The following is a 24,964-nucleotide window of genomic DNA, read 5'->3' on the forward strand; positions in this document are numbered from 1 at the left end:
CTGGGAAATAGTTTTAGATGAAAATAATATTACATAATTGCCGAAAATGATCCAAATGCAACCACTTTCCACACAGCGAAATGGTTAATTACTAATATTTGAAATGCTAGAACAATATTCTTAATTCATCAATCTGGTAGAAGAGCGTTAAAACACACCGTATTTCACCATGGCGTTTGCACATGCAACAAGCCGCAAATAATTCATATACCACAAAACCGGATCAAGGTAATCCACCTTACTTAGAGATTAATCCATTTAGAGAAGCCAGTTGGTGGGTTTTTGATACCAAAACTTGGATTATCAACAATATAATTAAAATTTGTCCTATCAATTATTTCATCCAGTCATTCCAGGTAGGAAAGTAGAATGGAGTGTTGTTATATCCAACATGCAGTGACTGAATGGAATAATTGATAGTCCTAATTTTAATCAGATTGGACTATCAACTTGTTAGAGGTAAAAATTTTAGACCTGAAATAGTAAGACCCTGACCACAACAACTATGGTTACACTTCAGAGCAGTGCTATAATTTCTGAGTTTTGTTAATCGCTGTCTGGTTGAAAAGTACTTCCATGATTCTTTAGTTAAACCAGTAAATATCTTGCAAACTACAAAGTTTGATGAGATAAGAGCACTAAGTTTTTAAGACGGACCTAGTTGTCAAATTCAAAGGCCTTAAAAATCGAGAACCTGTCAGTTTTACGGCAGATTCAGAAAAGAGAAAAAAAACCACATAGGAAATATTAGACTTACACGTGATACATTACAGAAAATGTTTGTAGTATATAACATAGAAAAGCAAACAGTATTAGCTGTCACGTGTCCATCCATTATGAAAGCGATTTCCCGTGCTTTACTACCAAGGGTTACTGTTTCCATCATTGGCTGTGTCAAATCAAATAAAATAGTGAATACAGAAATTTAACATCTGACTTGCTCAATGTACCTTCAATGACATAATTCCATTCAATTAAGCAGTGTTAGATACTATTCACGTCTTCTGTTCCATATTAGGTTTGTGAGAAACAAAGCTTGTATGTGTACAATGAGCTGATATTCGCCATTCTTACGAGTTCGAATTAATTTTTTTTCATGGCCGAATTTTTTTTCTATATCGATCGGATGTCGAACAGTTGAAGAAGTCTAAGTATGGTATGAATTAGTCTAAGAGCACTAGTACCATCATTTCCCTTTGTTCACCAGTATTGTACAAGATATTGCTGCATTAACTTTTATTACAGCAGTCTTTTACTTCATTCTTACTTGTATAAGAACTAGATTTATACTGTTACGAACTAAACACCGGAAGCCCAAGTTGACGTGTTGTCGTAGTATACATAATTGTATTTTCATTCACATTTTTTATTTTTATCTGTACCAATAGTGTGATATCCATGCCAACATGCTCTGATTTTCGGTTTCACATAAGGTACACCATGGTGCTTTTTATGTTCGTGTGTGCATTACCATAGTGCATGGGTAGTTGTGGTTTAAAGATACGGATAATCCAGACTTAATCGTATAATCTTTCAAATCCAATTAAGTTTGTATCAATTTTGATCTTAATTTCCGTCATAAAGGGATTTAAAATTCCTGATGGTCTTATGTTTCATTTTCATTTTAATTAAATTTTCAGTAAATCTGATCAGTTTTCGTGGGAATTGGCTTCGAGTAGGCGCCTTTTCTGGGGACAAAGATAGATAACTCCGATTTGAATAAAGAGTATTTTTTAGCGAATGAGCCATTGAAACATTTTATTATGAAAATTGGAAGACATTGGAAAATACAGGTAGATATATATATATATTATAGATACATTGTTTTGAGCGCTTCTGGGAAAGATTGCGAATGAAATCTGGAAGTAATGATAAAAAAGCTCCTTCAATGATGATTGTGGCTTTGGTGGCTATGTGTTGAAAGGGGGGAATTCACACGATTGGTGAGTTTTGAGAAATTGAACTGTTTGCACTCCTGTCCGCAAAACAGAAACCCGTCTTTTAATAAAAATTGTTTGTTTATCAAGTTTTTCCCACAGCCACTGCAACTGAAACAATGTGGACACGCATGCCAGTTGAACTCTCCATGAGAAAGACCAGGCGAATCCGCTGTAATTGTTCTCCCACATGTGTGGCATATCTAGAATAGAAAACATATATATCAAGAGAACTAAATGTTTCTGTTGTCACTTAAAGGTGAATAAGTCTGTGCAAATATTAAAAAAAAACTTATAAATATGTGTTTTAAATATTGACCAATACGAGTATATCAAAGTACACTTTAACATAAGATGTACAAAGCAAGATAACCAACACCTTTAATATTCATTCGTCCACTGCCTGTCGTATCTTATATAATAGTGTCTAAAACAATTAATTCCGTTTATACACATCTTAGTGTATTACCAGTGCCGTAACCAGAACTTTTTAAAAGGGGTGCATTTGTATACAGTTTCATCTTTCAAAGGGATGCACATCCAGTTTTAGCTTATTTTCTCGAGGAATTTCAAATATTTTAAGCAAAAATAGAGTGCACTTGCACACATGGCATACTTTCTGGCGATGGCCATGATTACTAACTTGGCTATCAAGCATGACTTTCATAAATAAGTATTAAAGTTTGTTTTTGTCAGTAAAACATGAATGTCTTACCCCCCCCCAACCCCCCCCCCCCGTCCCGCAAACTGTTCTGAGCAGAAATAAAAGGTATGCAGGTAAAGAAATGGTTTTACCAATTAAGATTATTTTCAGTACGAATTTCTATTGGTAAGTTATATCATAATATAGTTCTTGTATATTGCAAAGGCCTCTTAACAATTACTATATACAACCTGATTAATTTTTTAATGGAGTTGCCCTGACAAGGTAATTTATGAGGATTTTTAGCAGATTTCAAAGGGCATAACTCCTACAAAAATTAAGGGCTCAAAATTTCTTGGTAATATGCATAACTACATATGCTACATACCACATTTCGTAAAATTTGGTTCAATAGTTTCAGAGGAGTTGCGCTTACAAACTTTGTGACGGACAGACGGACACACTGGCAAGCCAAAAACAATATATCTCCCCACCAAAGTGGGGTGAGACATAATTACTATCTACTACTCCGAATTACAAGTTATGTTTCAAATGTGTCGTTATTAAATCCACTGCACTCAGATTTGTCCTTTTTTATCTTCCTTGCTACAAAGTCTGTCGATCACACACAGATTTGTCCTGTTTTACCTACCTTGCCATAAAGTCTGTCTATCACACACAGATTTGTCCTGTTTTACCCACCTTGCGATAAAGTCTGTCGATCACACACAGATTTGTCCTGTCTGTCGATCACACATATTTTGTTCTGTTTTACCTTCCTTGCTATAAAGTCTGTCGATCACACACAAATTTGTCCTGTTTTACCTACTTTGCGATGTAGTCTGTCGATCACACACAGATGTGTCCTGTTTTACCCACCTTGCGATAAAGTCTGTCGATCACACACAGATTTGTCCTGTTTTACCTGCCTTGCTATAAATCCTGTCGGTCACACACAGATTGTCCTGTTTTGCCCACCTTGCTATAAAGTTATGTCGATCACACACAGATTTGTCCTGTTTTACCTACCTTGCTATAAAGTTTGTCGAAGCATACTATGCAGTAAGGGTTTCCATTGTTGGCTATGTAGCGTTGTCCTGCAAGTGCTGTATCACAGAACCAACAACAAAAGTGCTGGACATGCCATGCCTGCTTTTCTGCCTGAGTGTACTCTCTAGCAAAAATCAACTGAAAAATACATAAACAAGTGAATTTTTAAATATGATGGTTAAGGTGTACTGACAGGGGAATTTTACATACAAAGAAATGATACAATAAACGTAACGTGTGTTAGAAATTCTATTATGAATGATGAAGACTATAATGAGTTGTTTTTCCTGATAGCGTTGAAAGCACAAGCTCACATCAGTTTAGGAACTACATAAGTTGACTTTCAAGCTGATATGAACCCTACACTTTAAAATATTGGACATGTAAGATAAATTAAAACAAATGAAAATCTGTTTAAAAACTGCCACATACATCAAAATATGATTTCTTTGTAGGGAGTTGAATGCTATTTGATTCCACATAAATATTAGTGCAGCCGTACAGATCATTTCTTGATTTTATTTTAAGTAAGCCAAACTCTGCCAGATGGATATCATTAACCTCTCTACCCCTCAAATTAATCCTTACTTAATGGCAAAAATCCAGACCAATATTTCAACGCAGTTTGTCGATAGACTTGCATAACTCTCAAATATTTATGCAATTAGAATAAACAAGAAAAGAGGATAGTAGTTATCTTGGAACATGAACAATAAACCACAGTCATTATAAACCGATATCCATCAATATCCAAAAAAAATTGGCATCAGTGGATCATCAAAGCTAATCCAGTAATGACAATTCCATACTATATTGTAACACATTAGTGTTATTTCTTCCTTAACTTTTGGTTTGTTTTCAAATCTATTCCTGCAATTCCAAGATCAATAGATTACCCAGGGAATAGGTAATGCACAAAACATAATAATTTCTTGTAATATTCGCATTTGACAAATAGTTTTGCAGGGAAGTCTTGCAATACTAAGGACGTTCCAGCTCTTTTTCAAACCAACATCAGTATTCTGAATATAACAATACACTAACTCATTTCATAGAAACGTCACATTTTAAAGTCTATTTAGTTTAAGATGTCGCGGGATGTGCAGTTACTCCCTTGTACCAGTAAATTCAATAACACGAATTTCGACCCTCCCTCGAAACTTTACCTAGCTCCACTCCCCTTTGTAACGTATGTACACGTACGCTGTCATATTGTATAACGTAAATAAAAAAAATATCAATTCAAAAGTTGAGCATGAGATGCACAAAACCACTAACTTAATGTTCCCCAGATAAGATGATACAGATAATGGGTACCCTATTTGAGTCAAAGACAAAGCATGTTGGGCTAATGCATGTAAAGGAAATCCAAAAACCATTTGAATAAAAGACCAAAATAACAGGTGCATATTTACGTTACGTACTGACCACTCTCTAAAAGTTTCACTCAAATTAAAATAGCAGTTCAGGAGACGGCAAGGATTCTTTGTGAGCCCCGCCACCCCTAGGTGCCGGATTCTCTGGATCCACTATTACATCATCAAGCAATTTAGCGGAAAATGCTGAAAAAAAATGGGTACCCCTACCTAAGTCAGTGTTATATACTTATTGAAAACACATTCAAATCGAAGATGGAAGTGACAGGCCCACAATGACATTATATATTTATAATCATAACAATTATAAAAAAAACAAACATCGTTTCCGTTGAAAGGGAGTTAATGGTACAAATGTATGATGGACGGACGTGCGGACGGACACCACCATATACATGTAAAACCTACAGAGTTGTACCATGGTGCTACAAAGAGTCACTATAAAATTGTAGCATGAACAAAATTTCTAAGATTACATGATGTAAAACAAAACTGTAATTGTTAATCAGCATTTCCCATATAACATGTATTTAGAACTGTTTTTTTTTCCTAATATGTGGGGACTGAATGTCAATCTTTACTACTAATTTCTGAAGTATAAAATGTTATCAATAAATCAAAAACAGCTAAATTTACATACATTTACAAATTTGTTCCATTTCACCTTTTTCATAAATGTTTAAACCCGTCCAAGAACATTGAAGAACTATTTTAAAACAACACTTATCCAATACAATAATTATACTCAGAGAAAACCAATTTTAGCTTAAGAAAATAATGTCCTTGATGAACATAAGATTTTTCAAACACAGACATTTTTTATCAATTTGAATTTTCCCGCCAATTTGACTTGTTAAAATCACTTTTCTTCACTTCCTATTTATTTTATAAAATATTTGATGTAATGATGAAGATATTGACTGATAAGTATGTTTAATGGAACATGTTCAACACATTAAATGTTTCTTGACATGTTACTAAAGAACTAAATTCCCTAAACGAAAATGTATTACTGCAACATCATGAAGTAATACAAGACCAAAAAGGAGTTGCTCAAATTTTCAGTTGATTTGAAGACACATGGAGATCTTGTTAATTTTATTTGCAGAAACAACAGAATATCATTGAGCGGAATAGTTGCCAGAAACATATACACTTGTCATAAAGAGGTATTGAATGGTACAAAAGGAATAACATTTGGACTATTTTGTGTAATGTTCAGAAATAGTAGAAAAGTTCCGGGCATGTGCCGGTGATATAAGGTATTTTGATCCTGAAGGATAAAAAAAAACCAAAAAGAACGGACATCGTGAAACGTAACAAATGCACCTAGGTGTAACCTAAATACAAAATAGAAAATACTTTAAGAGATCATCAAAAGGGCTTCAATAATTGTAAACACACCTTAAAGTAAGTCCTCAGGGAAGGCCCCGACATCACAGTAATAAAATATACGGTAACTGAACTATGGCAATTCTTCAAAATCAAACTTTAAAGTAGTATAACGACACAAAGACACATTAATGACCAGTATCTCCTGACTTTGAACAGGCGCATTAAATCTGTGGTAGGGTTATACTAGTTTTATAAGGTCAAAAATGAACTGAAATAACAAACACACCATAAAATTCATTCAATAATACATCCAATTCTTTCCGTGGAATGCCTCAACATAAACCACATCTAGACAAATGAGATATCCATTTAAAGAACACTCGAAGTTACTGAAAGCTATGATTTATATGAAAATACCATCAAAACTAGAAGCATTGGAAATAATCGGTCACTGCAATTCCAGTAAGCTGTATTTTGAGTAGTATCTACTAGTACTTAACAGGCAAGATTCGATGTAGTGCAATACTTAAAATGACCAGCGTGAAAAAAATTAAAATAGGCAAAGGCAAAATATGCTAGTTTTACAAATATGAATACCACAAAATATAACTAACACCAATTACAAAAACATATAGCAAAACTATTAAAGTGCAAAATGATATGCATAACGCCCATTACCTCATCGCAAGCAGAACATCCGGGCAAGTGTACAAATCTGTTAGGTTGGTTCAGCATCGAGTGTTACATTGATAAATGCAAGTTATTATTCTTTGGCAGAATATGTAGACTAAAATCGAATGCATTGCTAGAAGGATTATGGTGACCAGGCTATTCGAATTCAAATATAGATGCACTAAAACTCAACTTGGTTTTATTCCTGACGTGTATAGACTAGCTCATAAATACGATATGACAGAACACCTTGTTACATTTATGGACTCCGGTAAATTTCCACTGAAGAAAGCATGGTCAGCTATTGTCAGGGATCAGATAAAAAAAGGCTGAACATTCTGAGTGGTATTCGAGGCTATCAAGCGACGAGGATTTTAACCTATTCAGACGTATACACAGCGAAATTAAACCACACCGTGCCTGGACTATAGCAAAACTTTACCCAGAACTACGAGAAGCAGCTCAATATGTTATTGACTTATGTTCCGTTATAACGATAACATATTACTATGTGATCGATGTGGGATGTTCTTTTCAATATCGTAGAGCACATCTTAGTCTCCTGTAGTACATTGAAAGACGAACGTGATGATCTTTGGAAAGACATTATTAACATTAATCCAATTCAGTTTAGCGTATACCTAGCCCAGTCTAGCACCTACTAACTTTACTGTTACTATCTTATCCTGCAATACTAATTTCGAACTAGAAAGTGATGAACTTGACTCTATCAGTAAAATTTGCGTACATGATACTTTCAGAATGTGCAAAACTTTCCATAAAGGACATTGTTGACCACCTGCTGTGTAACTTTCAGTGATTCACTCCCATTATTTTTTTTTCTGATAATAAGCACATTTTCATGTAATTCATATAATGATAATCGCTTTTCCCTTTCATTATTCATGTGAAAAAAATCTCTGCATAAGAGAAAATAAAGTAAATATATTAAAGTGCAAAAAGATATACATAACGCCCATTACCTCATCGCAAGCAGAACATCGAGGGTACATAACATCAGCATAATGTCGCTCACAATAGATCTCATCGTTTTTACAAAAATAAATCATATCCACAAGAAGTTCTTTACACGTTACACATGTAAAACATCTAGGGTGCCAACAAGTAGATCTCCCGAGACGATCCGCCATAACTGTCACTCCTCCCGGGTCCATCCGTTCCGAGCACCGATAACAGTTCTGTAATGAAAATCGGACGTGGTAAGAACTAATACATCAGATTATCCTATGCAAGTGATAGTTACATTTCCTTGAGTGGAAAATTTAGAAATAATCCAAGAGCACCGGATGTTCCCTCCCAAACAACAGTTATAGTATACAAAGTTTGTTGACTTATTTACACACAGGTTTTCGAATATTTGAAGTTCTATATAGCGCTGTTAGTAAACTCTTGGTTGATTTAGAATGACTAGGGTAGAGAGAAGTACCTTAATGATGCAAAGGAGAAGTTAAATATGAACCAAGTTGAATGACGTTTTTCATCGAAGTTTCTAACCTATTTTTAAGTAAAGAGATTAAACGACACTTGACAGGCGACAAAGATTCCTTGTATAGACATGAAATTGAACACTTACTTCTTGAAATTCTCACGACTTGAAAATGATATATATTATATCTGTTTTCTTATGTAGTTATCATCAATTGATTATCTGGGTTCAGAAGTGCATGCGAAATTCCCGTACGTGGCAGCATGCATCGACACAAGTTCAACAAAGTTTATTAGACATATCAATTAAATCTTGTGATGCACAAGCTTTGAAACTAACATAAAGATTTGATATACATCTTTTTTATGCAACGAGATTTCCGGGTTAGAAAACAAACTAATTAAATGTAGCATGATTATTTCAAAACAGCTGACGAAACTTGATAAAAATCATTGTTTTGTTCTTTTGGACTTCAGACAGATGTTTCATTTTATACAAATTTTTCGAATATTTTTTTCAGGAAGGCTATTTTACAGTCGTTTAATCTTGACAACTTCCTGTATTGAAGAATGAGAGAGCGCGCATCGACACGCTTCAGTGATTTTCTTTTTTTCCATGAAACGGTACCGCGCACCCGGTGCGGTGGGCCTGGGTCCGACATTGGCAACCGTTTCAAGCAAATACACTGCATTGTTATATAGATAGCAGTGTTTTATCGAATGTTCTCAGTGTAATAAATTTCGATAATTCACACTGTGAAATAAATTCGGTAATTTCACTCTCGCACTTTCTCCCGCCAAAACGTCATAACTTTGAAATCAATCCGCCGTTCACAAAATTTGAAATTTAAGTTGAAAATAGCAACGATTAATCAAGTAAATCTATATAATAAATAGAATAATCAATCGATTATCGTAAATAACCAAAATATGATCACTCATATCAGTAATCAGCAAGATTTAAGTCGTGCACGGAACAAGTTCCGCACACTCGTTAAATCTAGGCGTTCTTCGGCACTCGTGATCATATTTGGGTCATTCACACCTTCCAATTAATTATCCTATTATTCAACATGTTTATTGAATCGTTATAAACGGAACACTAACACTTAAATTAAAAATTAGATTTTGATCTGTAATATGATGAGTACTTTCAACTTTTCAACGTGGAAGAATAGTGTAATTGTTTGTTGATCATCGCGATATTGTAGAAAGTAACCTTGCTTTCTTCAGGTAATCAATATCAAGTTGAACAAAAGTTTGATATCACTCAACAAAATTATCTCCAATGTCTGCCGGATTATTAATCAGCAATAATCTATGTGTTAAGAGATTGGTACTGCGTTGTCGGAGATCGAACGTGATCAATTATAACTCTAATTATTCTTCAAGCGAGGAATACGGTCGTCTGTCCGTCCGTCGTAAATATGTCGCACCGTAACTTGAGAACAACTTATCCAAATTTCTTGAAACTTATGATATTTGTTTTTTATGATGGTCAAATGGTCAGTATATTTTTTGTGTAAATCAGATTTAAACTTCCCGACTTATGGGACTTACTAACAAAAATAGGGGTGTAATTTCACAAGTCGCGGCTTATCTCAAAAAACTATTTATGATTATTGCATAAAACTTTATACACTTGTTAGTTATATTAATCTGAAGACCTTTATACTTTTTCGTGATGATTCTTGATTTCATTTTTAAGTAATTAAAGTTTTATTGAGTTTTTTTTTGTAAAAAAAGGAGGTGTTTTTTCACATTTCGCACCGTAGGAGGGGCACTCAGGAGGTGCATTAATCTTTAAAATATATGTATGGGTGGTTGGGTCACCCCCCAAAAAAAAGGCCTTCAACCCTCCAATACATTTATTGATGGAGAAGATTTTAGAAGAATCCAATATTGTTAATTTATTTGAAGAGAAACATTTACACCATGAACACTGAAACATGTAACAATATTCTGTTTTGTGGAACTTTGAAATTTTCAAATTATGTATTGACATGCAAAATTTTCGTTGCAAAATTCTTTGCTTCTTTAATCAAATTACCTGCGATTTGTTATCATTTTAAACATGTTGTTAGCGATTTTTGTCGGTCTCTTTACTATATAAACTTCGTTGAGCAGGAATAAGGAATGAGTCAGGACATACTGAACAACCCCGTGTTATTCCAAAAACACTGTAACAAGGGACTCGGGTCTTTTTAAACTGATTTTCAGGTGTGTTTAATTGTGTAATATTTTTTAAAAAGTGGTCAAATTTTAAAGGTGAGGGTTGTGATTACGCCAAAGTACTTTAATCCCGTCGCATTTTTGCGCCTGTCCCAAGTCAGGAATTTCTGGGCTCTGTATGTCTTGTTTCGTTTTCACCTTTAGTTTATTTTCAATGTCACTAGAGTGTATAAAGGCAACTATTTCGCTGTACCTGTGTATAATGAGGTTTTGGGGCTAGCTGCAGCCTGCCCTGTGGTATGAGGGTTTCCTCGTCGTTCATTGAAGGTTTATGGGTAGCCTTGGGGTAACGTTTTCATTCTGATGGGATTGTTGTCTTTTTGACATATACACCATACCTATTTTCGTTATATATTTCTGTATTACTGAAAGTATGTTTTTTTTTTACAATGGGCGTATCATGCGCTCGTAACGCCACTGTTTATTGACAGTCTCTTATCAGTTTATCGCCCGTCTTCGAATTTGTACTCTCTTTCAATATAAAGACAAAACTGACTATTCCGCACTGTAGATTTGGTTCAAATATAGCCGTTTCAAACCTCGTATGATTTTGTTGAATAAATTGATAATTGAAAGTATCACAAGAAAGCCTGATCCATAAGGATTTACTGAAATTTCATACATTGAAGAGGATATATTTCTTTGATATATTATCAGTTTTGTTTTACTTTTGAACGGAATAAAATGGTTAAGCTATTAAGTGCCGAAAGTCTATAAAATAACAACAACAGTGCTTGTAGTCCAATCCTTTTCTTGGAAATAGTAACTAATAAAAATGATGTAAGCATATTAATTGAGATATCTTATTTTGTATAGTCATGCACTGGCGTTTGTATGCTCCGAAACAAATGGGTGCCTCCGTCACCTATTCCATCTGTAGGCGACAGGGGCACCCCTGGCCCTATGTTATTGGGACTGCAGAGTTTGCGATGAGGATTTTTAAATCAATATTTTCTAATCTTTTTGGTTGATTTTTACTTACAAATTGTGAATCTTTAGGTAAATCCTTTATCACACCAACCCCAGCACTTTTATGTTTTCGTTTTGACACGAACTTTTGGAATTTATGCATTTCATTGTCCGTCAGACTAGCACAAAACTTGGCATGTAGGTCATGCAGAGGTATTTGTCTTTGTAATTGTCTTCTACGTAACTGGGCAGCAAACATTTGTTTGTCTTTGGGTAGCGATGCTATAACTTTCTGTGATCTCTGTGAAGAACAATAATCTACAACGTATACTAAAATTTCACGGATACGTAAATACGACACACGATTTCACAAGCCCGAACAACATCTGACGTTCAAACTCAAAAAGAAAAGAAACGAATATCTACCGCTGAGAGGAGCTCGATATGTTTCGTAATTTTTCATGAATGTTTTAAATTCACCAGGACCTAGATTGGTTTCAGCAGTGTGATAGACGTTCGTCGCCTCCGTCGAACCATTGCAATAGGGAAAGTTGCATATTGCTGTGATTTTCCTGATTTTTGCTTAGCTTTCAAAGATATTTATACATTAGAAAATTTACATTGAATATATTATGGTCGTGTATGTAATTTCCGTCGATAAAAAATAAAGCAGCATCCAAATTTGCCAAACTAAGTATTTCAACAATAAAGTTCATTGCTTGGTGTTCGCAACAATTGCATCTATTTTAATTTTGTCCAGTTTGTTGTATTTTTTAATAGATAGATTTTTACTTTAATTAAATAATAAAGATCTAGAATCGGCTTTTATTACGAATATACCATGTCTACTCATCCGCTAGTTGTATTATTTACCACAAGTGTCTTGAAGTGATGCAGTGATTCATCCGTGACGACAACTTCACCTTTTTCTATCATCATCTAATAGGATACTTACTAGGTTTTCAGATATTATTTTTGACAGCACAATATCATGTTCAGGGCCAGCTATATTTGACAGAGTATCGTAATCATCAATATTCAGTCTTTCAAGCCGTTCAAGAATATCCCTTTCGGACCCTTGTCTTGGAATCGTGTGCACTAGTAGGTTAACTGGTTCGTGACCATTCTGTTCTGGTTGAATATTTGATGGTTGGATGTCATGATCTTCTACAGAACAGCGACAATTTCGACAGACTTTTCTGGAATATAGAACCGTACTCGTATTTAGAAATTATCACGAAAATCTTTATGCATGGTAGTCATGCACAAATATCAAAATATCAAAATGTATAAATGTATACAAATAATGTCTTAAATAGTGTTTATACATTTGTTTTCATTCTCGATGTTCAGTAGTTTCAGAGACCAAACAGGCAGAATTGCAGCATAAATTTTCATGAGTTTAATGAGTTTAAAAACATATGGAAACATATTTTAAGAATCAATATGGTAAAATATCTTTTTGTGCATATAAAACTGATGAAAGAGTAATCAATGGAACCAGGATTCTAGCGGAAATCAAAAGAATGTGATCCAGGGACAAAAACCAGACATGGAAAACAGACAATCTCAACAAATAACATAAAGTAAAATACATACAAAATAATAAAAGTAAATGAGCAACTCGGACTCCACTAAAAACTTGAAAAAAAAGTTTTCCAGTTTTTTAAATCACACGAAAATCATACTGATTTCATGTACATGTTTTTCCTAAAATAATTCATTAGCCCTAAACAAGTTTTACCTATGTTTATCAAAATATATGATAAATGTTGCATTTTTTTATGTACAAACGGATATTTGATTATCTATTGAACGTTTTGTTCCTATCATTGCCGACGTTGCCTTTCGTAACCTTGTCTTGGAACCCGTTGCGATTTCAATTCAATGGTTAAAATGGTAACCAATCGAGCGAGACTTCGTGATGTTCTATCACTTATTAGAAAACAACCCATCTAACCTCCAAAAATGCTGCTCTAGTCCAGGACAGCTGTCTTCACATTTTAGACACCGGGGTTTACCATCTTCTGTAAGACTGGATGATTGAAGATGGTTTGTCTGGAAAGACACAGGGAAATGTAAATCATTAAGGTGGAATTTTTATCAAAAAGATTGCCATTTACAGACAGTGTCCAAAATCACACCAATTGTGGATCCAGAGGGTGGGATGCAGGGGTTTGCAACCCCTGTTATTGGAAAATTTGTCATTTTCATGTGTAAAATTGACAAATTGGCGAATAATGTTGTAGCACACCCTTTCTGAGGAACCCCGACTGGCGCTCCTCCTTTTCAGTGTCTGGATCCGCCCATGCATGCGTTGTCCACATTTAGTTCTGATGACCGACCACTCTGTTTTGGTGATACTGTGAATTTGAATAACCGAGAAAATTATGCTTCACAAGTATTAATATTCATATGTTATAATAATAGATACCAAAAATTATATGCATTTTAAACAGAAGAGTGCTTTGTTTCTTTTGATCTTTTGGTAAAATAATTATCAAGCAAATACGTGACAAAATATCGAGATATGTTCTTCTGATGTAATTCGTCAAAATGCCAAATATTTCAATCTTTTTGCTTCTTTGAACCCATTTTCTCATCAAACATAATTTGTATTATGTAATAAATATTATTTCACACAAATTCTGGTGTAATTCTATACATTCCAATAAAGATGTTAATAATTTACGTAGTTATTTTCAGCCCACCAAGGACATCTAAGTTCCTATCTTATATGTCAAACCCATCACTCCCAGTTTCTATAGAAACTTAATATGAAATCTTATTTACTTGAATTGGCATTCAGTCTGACCGTACACATCTACGACCAAACTAATGAGAAACTTGAGTTCGTTTCATGCTGTGACGATCCATTATTGTAGATATAAACACCGACTAATTTGCACTGCACGTATATTACTTAGCATTTGAAAAAAAAAAAAACGAATGACACGAGAAGCAGACGATAGCAGTACAAAATAAAGCCGGAAACATAACTTTCAAAAAATAGCAAAAGTTTACGTCATTATACATATGGAAACAGGCAGTAAGGCATCGGCTGATTTTAGTCTGACTTTCACTTGATGTCGATCTGGTTCTATTTCACTTTAATAAAGGTTCTTACTACGTCAATTTGACGATTGCTTCATTGAAAGCTGAGGTGGAAAAGATTAATGATCATATTTTGGCGTTTTGTCAACTCACTAGTCTGTTAATTATTATTTTCGAAATAAATATTAAGGCACGTGGTTGCATATGTTTCTAATCATCTTAAATGACGAATTCACAAGTTGTTCAGTACGATACATTTTTTGCCATGTAATATGAGGCTCGAGTGCTTCCGAGTCGAACTGGAGAGTATACCAGCTTATAAAGATGAATGGTTGACCGAACTCACGAATCTATTACACCAGAATTTGTTCCTACATTACTTATGACAAACGTCTCAAACTAGACCCACGATATTCGTAGCAAGCGTGTATCAATCTTTTTCAAACTTACACCTACTAGTAATTAGATCAATTAGATAGTTCTGGGTTTAAACTGTGAAAAGACATATCAAGCTGTTTTCTCTCTCGAGTTACAATAGACAAAAAACGTCGAAGGCAAATCTCAAAGACATCCAATATGTTGACTTTTGGATATTTTCAGTGACACATACGAGTCTCTGGATTTTGATATTTCTAAAACATCTGGTTTTAATGTCAGAAACCGAGAACTTTTCAGATAAGCAATTTTCTGAAATACTAAGTACACTATATCTCAAAAGAGTTATGAAAAACTCACCTTTTTCATAGAGTTCTCATGATATGCACTCATTGTCATGTGTATTCACTGAGCGTCTCTGTAACTCCTGCTAGTATTTCCAATGGTCAGTTGTATTCAATCCCAGCGTCACTTCAGAAACATGCGCATTTGAGTATGAATCGCATAGCAGCCGAATTCGATGACGTAATTAAATGAATCGATGTACCACACCTCTGATTTAGAACATTACTAAAGCAACAAAGAGGTATCAATGCGAATATGTAAAGAAATGAGCAACTTCACCCATCATAATTCCGTAGTTCTAACACGTGTGTATGCACCTTATCATTGATCTATGTTTTATCTGTTCAAGATATCTCTCAAGATGAGAATACTGCTGAAATTGACATGGTACAAGTGCCAAGATTGGGATTATAAGGATTGAGGTTTCAGATTAACAATATGTACCTTGTCAACGCAGCAATGAAGGTCAAACATGATCCAACTATTTGTAATAAGATATATTCCTTTTTTTTTTCTTTAAATTCCCTTAGTTTTGACACCAAGCTTCCAAAGGCTTTTTCCATGACACTTATGTCAATGAGATGCCAAGCAAAGTGAACATTTGCAAGCCTTCATGGTTTATGAATATTCACGAATTATCATAGTTTTGTTACAGTAGATGTTTTTGAACTTTTGTTTTTGAGGCTTTTCAGAGCATTTCGTTAAGTGTAAAAGACATTTTTGTGATCTCTGAAGGTGGGCACACATTTATTATGGACACAACAAATGGTTTGGACACTATATTGCACAAAATTTGAAATTCAAATGAAATGTTTCGAAATCCGAACAAAAAATAAAAGTCGATTTGGATGTATGGGTTCTTTGCCCTCTTACAACTCGAAAACCGCAAGAGATATATGAAATCTGATTGAAAAACGCAGGCAGAGATTTTCATAAAGAATCCATTAATGAAATATTCGAACAAGGACTAAAAATTTAATTAAAAAGTAGAAATTTGAGGATGTGGCCCCCTTTAATGGTCGAATACAGTCCAAAATGCATCCAATTTGCCGATACATTTGCTTACGAGAATTAAATAAGGAACACGATAAACAAGAGGTTCCCAGGAGCCTGAGTCGCGCACCCGGTTGAATTTTGCCTTTCAAAGGCAATTAGTTTAACAAGAAGTTGTCCAAAAAATTTAGAATCAAGAAGACTTTGGTAGGACTTATCATAACGATCGTTTCAGCAATGGAAAGTTTCTTTCTATCTATCATAGTTTTCACGATATTGGCTGAAAACTGTAAAAAAAAAAAACCGTCATTTTTCATCTTTCAAGGGCAATAACTCATTCAAGACTTTTGCAAGAAATAACATTAAAAATAGCAAAAAAATCGTCAAAAAAGGGCAACAAGTCCAACATGGCCCAATGATTCAAAACGAAAATTTGACCACAGATAGATCTCATCATGCAGAACACTTTAACCTTCGTCAGAATTCAGCTAAACGTAACGGTTTTTGGGATGTATTCGAAAAACTACTGTCTTCACCCCTATGTTCTACTTTTAGTAACGGCACCCATATTTTTCGACGGATCAAAAATCTCCACGTAAGTTCTATGCAGGATAACCCAAGGAACATTCATACCAAGTTTCATTCCAACTGATCAAGTAGTGTCAGAGGAGAAGTTTTGAAAAAATGTTAATGACGACGAACGACGACGATAGACCCTAGTGATGGCAATAGCTCATATGGCCTTCAGCCAGGTGAGCTAAAAGGGAATAATCAAAATCGGAAGAAAAACTAACATTCTACATGGGTTTTAATACAATACCTATTTTCCCCTTTTTTTGGCATTATTCTAAACCGGTAGAGACCAGAAACTCTAAATCAAATAGGAACCTTCCTTTAGTGGTAAGTAAAACCGTATCAAAATTTCATAACAATTGATCAACCACATCTTCAGTTATTGCACGCAAACGAAATGTCCACAGCGAACGACTGCGCCATAATATTATAAGACCAAAAACATCCGACCGCAATTTTTGTGCGATCGTATAAAAATAGGAAAATCCCACGAAACTGCAAGTTGGTATCAGACAGTAACCAAAATCGCTAAGAAGGTATGCCGCATCAATATAAAGCTGCTTACCAAAATTAAAATCTATCCATCCATTGGTGTTCGAGATAATTGCCACGAAATTCAAGCATGGAAAAGACAGACAAAGTGATTCCACTATGCCACCTACTCATTTAGTGGGGTATATAATATCCCTATGACCTCAATATTATCAGGGGTCATTAAAAATCAAGCTGACCAAAACTAAGCCTAGTCATGTCAGAAAAGATAAAATGTTAAGTGGTGCCAGCTGTGGGTTTAAGCAAGAGTCAAAAATAAATACTACAGTCATTCAGAGTAAAAATAACACTCCACATTCTTATTTTGTATTTTATTTTTGTTTATGAAATGATATCAACAATTCGTAGTACAAATCTATAAAATACAAACCATTAACAAACAACTGGAAGATAGAACAAATTTATTCAGTCTGTTAGCTATAAATTGTGGTAATTTGTGGTTTTAATGGTTTACAACAATAAAACAGTTAATTAACTACAAGTGCTAAAGAGAAAAAGGATTGCATGTGTGTAACTAAAATGGTATTACATATAACCAATAAAAAAGTGTTACCTTTTTCAATGTGTTTTATGTTGGGTGGGGGAAATTGTCTACTAACTAGTATCTATTTATCAAAAAATTTGAAATTTTACACCACAAATAATCACAGCTGGGATTTATTGAACTTTACAACATCTCTGGCAGCATGCATCTATAAAATCTATAAATTCCCATGAGTGTAAGAGCTAAACAGAACTGAAATAAAATGTTGCCTTCTGATTAAAATCACACACTCTTTAACATTAACATGATGTGTAAAAACAATAACAATATTTGCCCATTCTTTGGTAGCAGTTTATTTGTGTAGATAAATATCCATTTGACTTTAGTGTCTTTCTACCAAGATAATTTTGTATTCAATAAGATGTACAAATTGCCAATATTTTCTAATGACAAATTGCCATTTGTAATAACACCATTCTTAAAAGAAATTTACAGACAACTGACAAGGAATGTTTGTATATAGACACACTGATAACCTTAAAATGTACATGCACTGGTATCAGAGTTTGAAATGACCTAAGAACTGTTGAATAGCTGTTTCCATGAGTGTGTTTAAACACTTAACTTCGATTTCAAATTAATATTTTTGTTGAAATATATATCTAATGGAATTGATATAAAAAAAGTTTTATAAATAAACATCTTCAGACAAAGATCTTACCATCAATCTAATGCTTTTAAGGATATATTTAAAACTCATTAAAATTGAGTTAGATTTGAGGTTACATAATAATTCCGACAAAAGTACATGAGCATCAAATATGGTATTGAGTAAAAAATCATTTGTAAGACTATTTCCAATAATGATTAGAGTTGATGTGGACTTTTTTAAATATCTCATAAAAGCCATTCATATCTGTTAGTAATATGGAAGAGGTAAGGATAATTTATCACTCATAGCTGCCAATATTAGTGTATTTTCTTAGATAAAACAGAAAATCAAAAAAAAAAAAAATTGTACTTGTATTCCAATCTTGTTGGTAACAAAATGGCACTGTCATCATCATATGGTCTGAAACCCTTGGTTGACTAACTTACTCACTCACTACTGGAAAATAAAATTACTACTACAGTAGATTTGTACATGGGGGAGTAAATTAGCACAGTCTTGTTTCAGTGAGTAAAACTCACTGCTAGATTGTTTAAACAAGTGAGCAAGATTGATTCAAAGTTTTATCCATGATAATGGTTGAACTAGCACCTAAATCCATTTATTTAAAATGAGTACTTTCTTAACTTCCATAATCAAGTATCGTGTTTAATACATTTCAGACATCTTGACATTTTGACAACATATAAATGATCCAGAATTCTGGAACAAAATCAAATTAAACAAGATAGTATGTAATATGCAAATATATACAATAATGAAAATTTTACATAATAATTTTGTGATAATTTCTACATATATCTACATTAGTGAGCCATATACAATATGTGAATTTGTTATATTAGAAAATGTTTTTGTACATTTAAAGCATGGAAAAAACACAGTAAGATGTGTTAATGAAACGACTTGAATTAATTTTATCACTCTTGGAAATTATAATGCAAAACATAATTATGGAATGAAGATTAAAAAAAAAATTGTTCACACTTTGCAAAGTACATGGACATAAAATATCAAATACCTTTCCAAATTACACATAGACTTCTAGTTGTATTGGAATAAAGGTATCACATGTATTGCTACTTTCATGTCTTTCTTTAAATAAACAAATCACTATACAATAGATCGGTGACATGACATTCAATGCATTGAAAGTAAATGCTGAACTCAGTTGAGTTGTAGAAGACATATATTGCTTGTTATGGTCACAGTGTATATTTCTTGTTATATTGCACAATCCCTTTGTTTCTAAACAACTAAAAATCTTAATTACAACTGTCACATTTAGGAAAACATCTGTTTATCCACTAATATCTTGATTATAAATATGTTTATATAAATTTTTTATTTCAAATTATTTCAATAGTAATACAAATAAACCTTCTTCATTAAGTAACTAAACATACAACTCTGACCATGATGTTAAATACATGTACAAGTGTTGTCCATGACAACTCTAAAGATAAAAATAATAGTGACAATCCATTTTAATATTGAAATCCAACCTTCTATGAATGAGTTAAATCATGTCTTATAGCCAACTTTTAGTCACTTTTAGTCCTGATTAGTCACAATCAACTTCAAAGCCCTACCATGATTGCTTTTTGAATATTGAATCAAGAGTAGGGGTATTTGCCTAAACTGAATAGAAATATTTGGTCACAATGAGTTTATTTCATTAATATTTTGTTGAATTAAAAATAATCATAGATCAGATACAACAAACCTGTGTATACCTGATACACATATCAAGCACACCCCAAGACAAAGAGATCATATTTGATGAATGGTGGAGAATGATTGGAATGGTGGTGAATTATTTCATACTTAAATCAAAACTTGTTCACATTTCAACAGAGCTTCTGGGTGTGGCAGGTGTTATAGTCTTCAAAGGTATAAATACAGGAACTATAGAGTTAAAGTATTATAGATGTCACTGCTTTCCCAGAAAGACATGGGAAACAGGACAAATGCTACAGCTGTTACTGAATTCCTAGAAAGACTTGAGAGACCGGACAAGTGCTACAGATGCCACTGAATTCCTAGGAAGACTTGGGAGACAGGACAAGTGCTACAGATGCCACTGAATTCCTAGAAAGACTAGGAGACCGAGCAAGTGATACCTGTACTCATCAGAATGATAGTGACATTCATGAAAAAGAATGTCTCATACTTCACAAAAGTCTGTTAACTTACAAGTGTTTAGGAGATAAGAAGTCATGGCACTATGTCCCTGCTATTAATTTGTGATGCAAAAAAATATCTCATGACATATTGAGATACTTAGCAGTTAAACAAGTCGGAAGTATCACTGACATTGTTAGGGCTCACTGGATTTGATGAAAGCATTGGGTCTCCACTAACAGGAGAACTATCATCCATGTAATCTTCAAATGAACTTTGGCTGTGTGACATGACAATTGCTGCTGCATTGTTTGTTTCTAGGTCTGATGGCTGTGAAACTTGGAAGGGTTGTTGGAAAGACAAATTAGCCACTTGTTCAATGTCCTCTTTCACCACATTAGCTGATATACCACTAGCATTCATTATTAACTCCATTTGCTAGAATAGATATGTATTAACAAAATGAAATGAAATAGAATTTATTTTGACTTTAAGTAATTTATGATACTGATTAACTTGAAATTTGAACAGCTTGCTCCAGAAGTTGTTACTTCTAAAATTTTCAATGTGATCACTGAAAAATATACACCTGATTCACCTGAGAGTGGAGAAATAAGTTAACCATAAAACCTACAATTAATATAGAGGTGAAGGTACAATACCATGAAACAAAGATCATCAATTAATTAAGGTCCCTAAACAAAAGTTACTAAAAATTTAACATGAACTCTTACCTGCATCTTTAACATCATTTTCCTATTAATAGCTTCCATTTGTTTTTGTCTTTCCTCCACCTGTTTCAATCTATCCTGGTCTCTCTTTAACTTTCTGATATAATCTACTGAGGCCTTGAGGATGCTACCCTTGTTCTGTCTCAAGTCTCTATAAAGTGAAAACAAAATTATTTTAAGACTATCACCATAGGCAGATCCAAAGTGAGGTACCCACTAATGGGACTGAGAATTTTAAAATGCTACATTTCCAATAACTCGAATAATTCAGCGCCCTCTATAAATCAGAGATCGGTGGAGTATAACAACTGTTTTATTTGGGTTTTATTTCTACCTGTAATGTCAAAAAATTGGAAAAATAATCAGAAGATAACAGACTTAATAAACAACCAAGCCAATGTATTTTTCAGTGTTGTATTATTAACAAATGTGAATATTTTTTTCACATTTTTCTTGAGGAACAACTATGGGCCCTTGTTTGATCACACACCCCAATTGTAAAATGCTTTTAAAACAGGTAATGATATATATACAACAGAGTTATCTATCTTAGCACTCAGCTAACTCTGTTTACAAGTTTACTGAACACTCTGATCAATAATGATAAATATAGCTGTCAGTATAGCAACATTTTCTATTATTTGTCACATAGGACACTGGAGCAACAAACTTTGTAAATATCTGACTCATCCTGAAACACATGTTACCAGAACTCTGTTTACAAATGAAACTACTAAACTTGAAAGGCCTATATATAGATCTCAGTATACTCTATATTTTTCACTGTTACAGGACCTTTTCTGTACTTGAAAGGCCTATTTATATATCTCAGTATACACTAAGTTTCCCACTGTTACAGGACCTTTTCTGAACTTGAATGTATATATATATATCTATATCTATCTATCTATCTATCTTAGTATACACCCTGTTTCCCACTGTTACAAGACCTTTTCTTCTAATGCCTACATCAATGCTCTCTTTATGGTAACTTAAATAATAATGTTTTACCCTATTGGACCTCTAGCACTTCGATTCACATAGGTCTCATTATCAACTATGACATTGTATTTAAATATAAAACACCAACCTGTAATATGATTGGTTAATTAAAATGAAGCGAACAGACTTTGGTGAAACTATTGTTGATGTGTTAAGTACGAATTTCCTGCCAACTTTAAAAAAAACATAAATAAATTATGTATAAGGCTTAAGTAGAGCTAGACAGTTGTTTTTACAAAATTTTAATTGGCAATGCTTATCAAAGCTACTTTCCTGGAAAAAATGAACTCTAAAATTAATGTGGACCCATTGATTTGAAAAATACCAGAGGGTCACTCAATACTAGTATATTATTGTTTACTAACTTGACCTTCAAACAGTTGAGCTTGAAACTTTCAGAAAACAATGAATTCATAACAAGGTCAATATCAGATACAAGGCCAAATAAAATTAATATGTAGATTTTCATTCCTTCCCGTCCCTAAAAATTCATCTCAGGTTCAAGTATTGAGGTATCATAACACACAAATCTTCCATTTCTTCTCTGAGGATATGGCTATGCATTTAGAACATATCTGTACTTCATTTAGCTAAAATTAGGCTAGCAAATATCTGGTAAAGATACCCTACTGCCCCATATTTTTTTGTGAATCTACCATATCAGTTTATTTGGCCTAAACTGTACTTATATACTTGAAATAGAATAATCTTAAGGTGTTTTAAGTAATGGACATTTGGAATTCAATACAATATTGTACCAACTGGTACAGTCTTTATAGTTCCAAGCACACAGGTTAGTCTTTTGTTCTTGTGAATGATATGGCAAACAATACTAATAGGGAGTTCTTAAATTGTTGAGCATTACTGGTCATACCACTGAAGATTCTTAGGATGAACAAGGTAAATGAAAATATTGTGTTTAAAGGACAATTTACTGGGTTTATTCCTCCCTTAATGCATTTGATCTGTAAAACAAAGAAATGTTTATCATCAACCAAAAGCATGTGTCCTAATGTATGTCAATGTTTCGTAGTGAAAGATCCTATGCTGCACATATACAGTACCTATTCCTTTGTTCAAGATATTATTTCAGTTTCATACATAATATAGGGAATAAAAACAGACAGACAGGAATAGTCCTTCCATGGAGATAATGTATTGTACATATAAAATCATCTATGGAAGGCCCCAAAATGCATTCAATGGTGTAAAATAGTTATAACTTCTTGGGAGTAGGGTTGATTTTTATTGAATAACTTTTACCTGATGAGCTGTCTTAAATAGTTAAGGGGACAATTGACAACAAGCATTCTATAATATCACAGGTATATGTCTGATATGAGTTAAAAAGTTTAAATCTCAGTTTTAGCTGCCCATTTAACTATCCAAGGCAGTTTATCATGTAATGGTCATTTAATGAAGGGAAGACCAACTGAAGTGAACCGCTATACTGGCTATGAAATGATCAAAACAATAAACCATAAATCTTGCAGAAAAAAACCCAATTCATTCCTTAACCTTTAAAAATTTTTGTACTTGATCAAAATCATGAATCAATTTATTTTCAAAACTTAAGATATAAATTACTTTTAAAATACTACATAAATATTTTCTTCAAAGGTTATTCACCATAACTTGGTAAAGTTTGATGTAACTATAATAAACAATGGCTTCAAAAAGAGTATAAATAATTTACTTGTGGCAAGTTAAATCTTGACTTATGAAGTATTTGTCGATAGCTACCAGTTAAACAAAGCTTGTCTATTTTTTACCTATGAATAATTGAGAAGACTTTGTGTCTCTCAAGTACGAGATTTTATGTTACCATAACAAACAATTTAAACAACATTGCCGCACTACTAACACTGACTACCTGTTCAAACTATGTATAACCAAGTCGAATGTCTTAGCTAAACATTTGCTAAAGCCTTTTAGTATCAGTCTCAACACATTTTTAACATGCCTAAATAAATTATAAAAACAAATCCTTCAGTCCAGAATCGTTTCAGTTTCACTATATGTTAAATGTTTAAGTTTTTATTACTTACTGTCTATGCGAGACCATAAGGATAGTCAAGGATGTTAAAAACCCCTCTGTCAGTTTATTTTTTTATTTGAGATGACAAGAATAAGAACCCATGTACCTTTCCATTTGATCATACTTACTTACTGCCAATTACGCCCAATGGCATGTGGGGCAGCAACAAAGGTACACTACTACTGCCTGCCGTTGGCCATTTCATTATAATGACCAATTGCGGTAATTTAATATTTTTAGAGTATTAGTGTAGAATTATTGTTAAAGTTAATGGCAGCTTATGACTTTGCGTAAGTGCAATTATTTTTGTGATTGTTCTTTCAGTGGGAAAATCAAGAAAATATACAGGCTTACTGTGACCAAAGGGATACTGAGAGGTGTAATGTGGTAAAACGTTGAATTCATATGTAACTGGATTTTCAC

The 24,964-nt window shown here is 33.6% G+C and overlaps 2 protein-coding genes across 5 annotated transcripts in view; both read right to left on the reverse strand.

Annotated features, from left to right (window-relative positions):
• Positions 1-1,729: 1,729 nt before the first annotated feature.
• LOC148629641 (testin-like) lies at positions 1,730-15,710 on the reverse strand. Of its 2 annotated transcripts, XM_088554709.1 has the most exons (7): positions 15,390-15,710; positions 13,561-13,658; positions 12,556-12,799; positions 11,674-11,901; positions 7,997-8,212; positions 3,610-3,768; positions 1,730-2,140 (listed from the first exon to the last, which is right to left on the reverse strand). In XM_088554709.1, exons 1-7 carry the CDS (start codon positions 15,426-15,428, stop codon positions 1,886-1,888), a joined length of 1,239 nt encoding a protein of 412 aa, XP_088410835.1. In that variant the 5' UTR covers positions 15,429-15,710; the 3' UTR covers positions 1,730-1,885. The 2 variants fall into 2 exon arrangements, with proteins under 2 accessions (XP_088410835.1, XP_088410842.1); XM_088554716.1 differs by lacking the exon at positions 11,674-11,901 and having other exon boundaries at positions 15,390-15,697.
• Positions 15,711-17,788: 2,078 nt separating this feature from the next.
• The window catches only part of LOC148629642 (microphthalmia-associated transcription factor-like), a 43,456-nt gene continuing 36,280 nt past the window's right edge, over positions 17,789-24,964 (reverse strand). For all 3 annotated transcript variants that reach the window (XM_088554751.1, XM_088554761.1, XM_088554771.1), the window contains exons 7-8: positions 21,505-21,652; positions 17,789-21,208 (exon numbers count right to left, since the gene is read on the reverse strand). In XM_088554751.1, coding sequence (XP_088410877.1) covers positions 20,930-21,208; positions 21,505-21,652 — 427 coding nt within the window. In that variant the 3' untranslated portion in view covers positions 17,789-20,929. The remainder of the gene's footprint in view (positions 21,209-21,504; positions 21,653-24,964) is intronic.

The sequence above is a fragment of the Perna viridis genome, chromosome 1, assembly GCF_037379345.1.
Source record: "Perna viridis isolate PV_CMFRI_1.1 ecotype Kerala chromosome 1, ASM3737934v1, whole genome shotgun sequence".
NCBI lineage: Eukaryota > Metazoa > Mollusca > Bivalvia > Mytilida > Mytilidae > Perna > Perna viridis.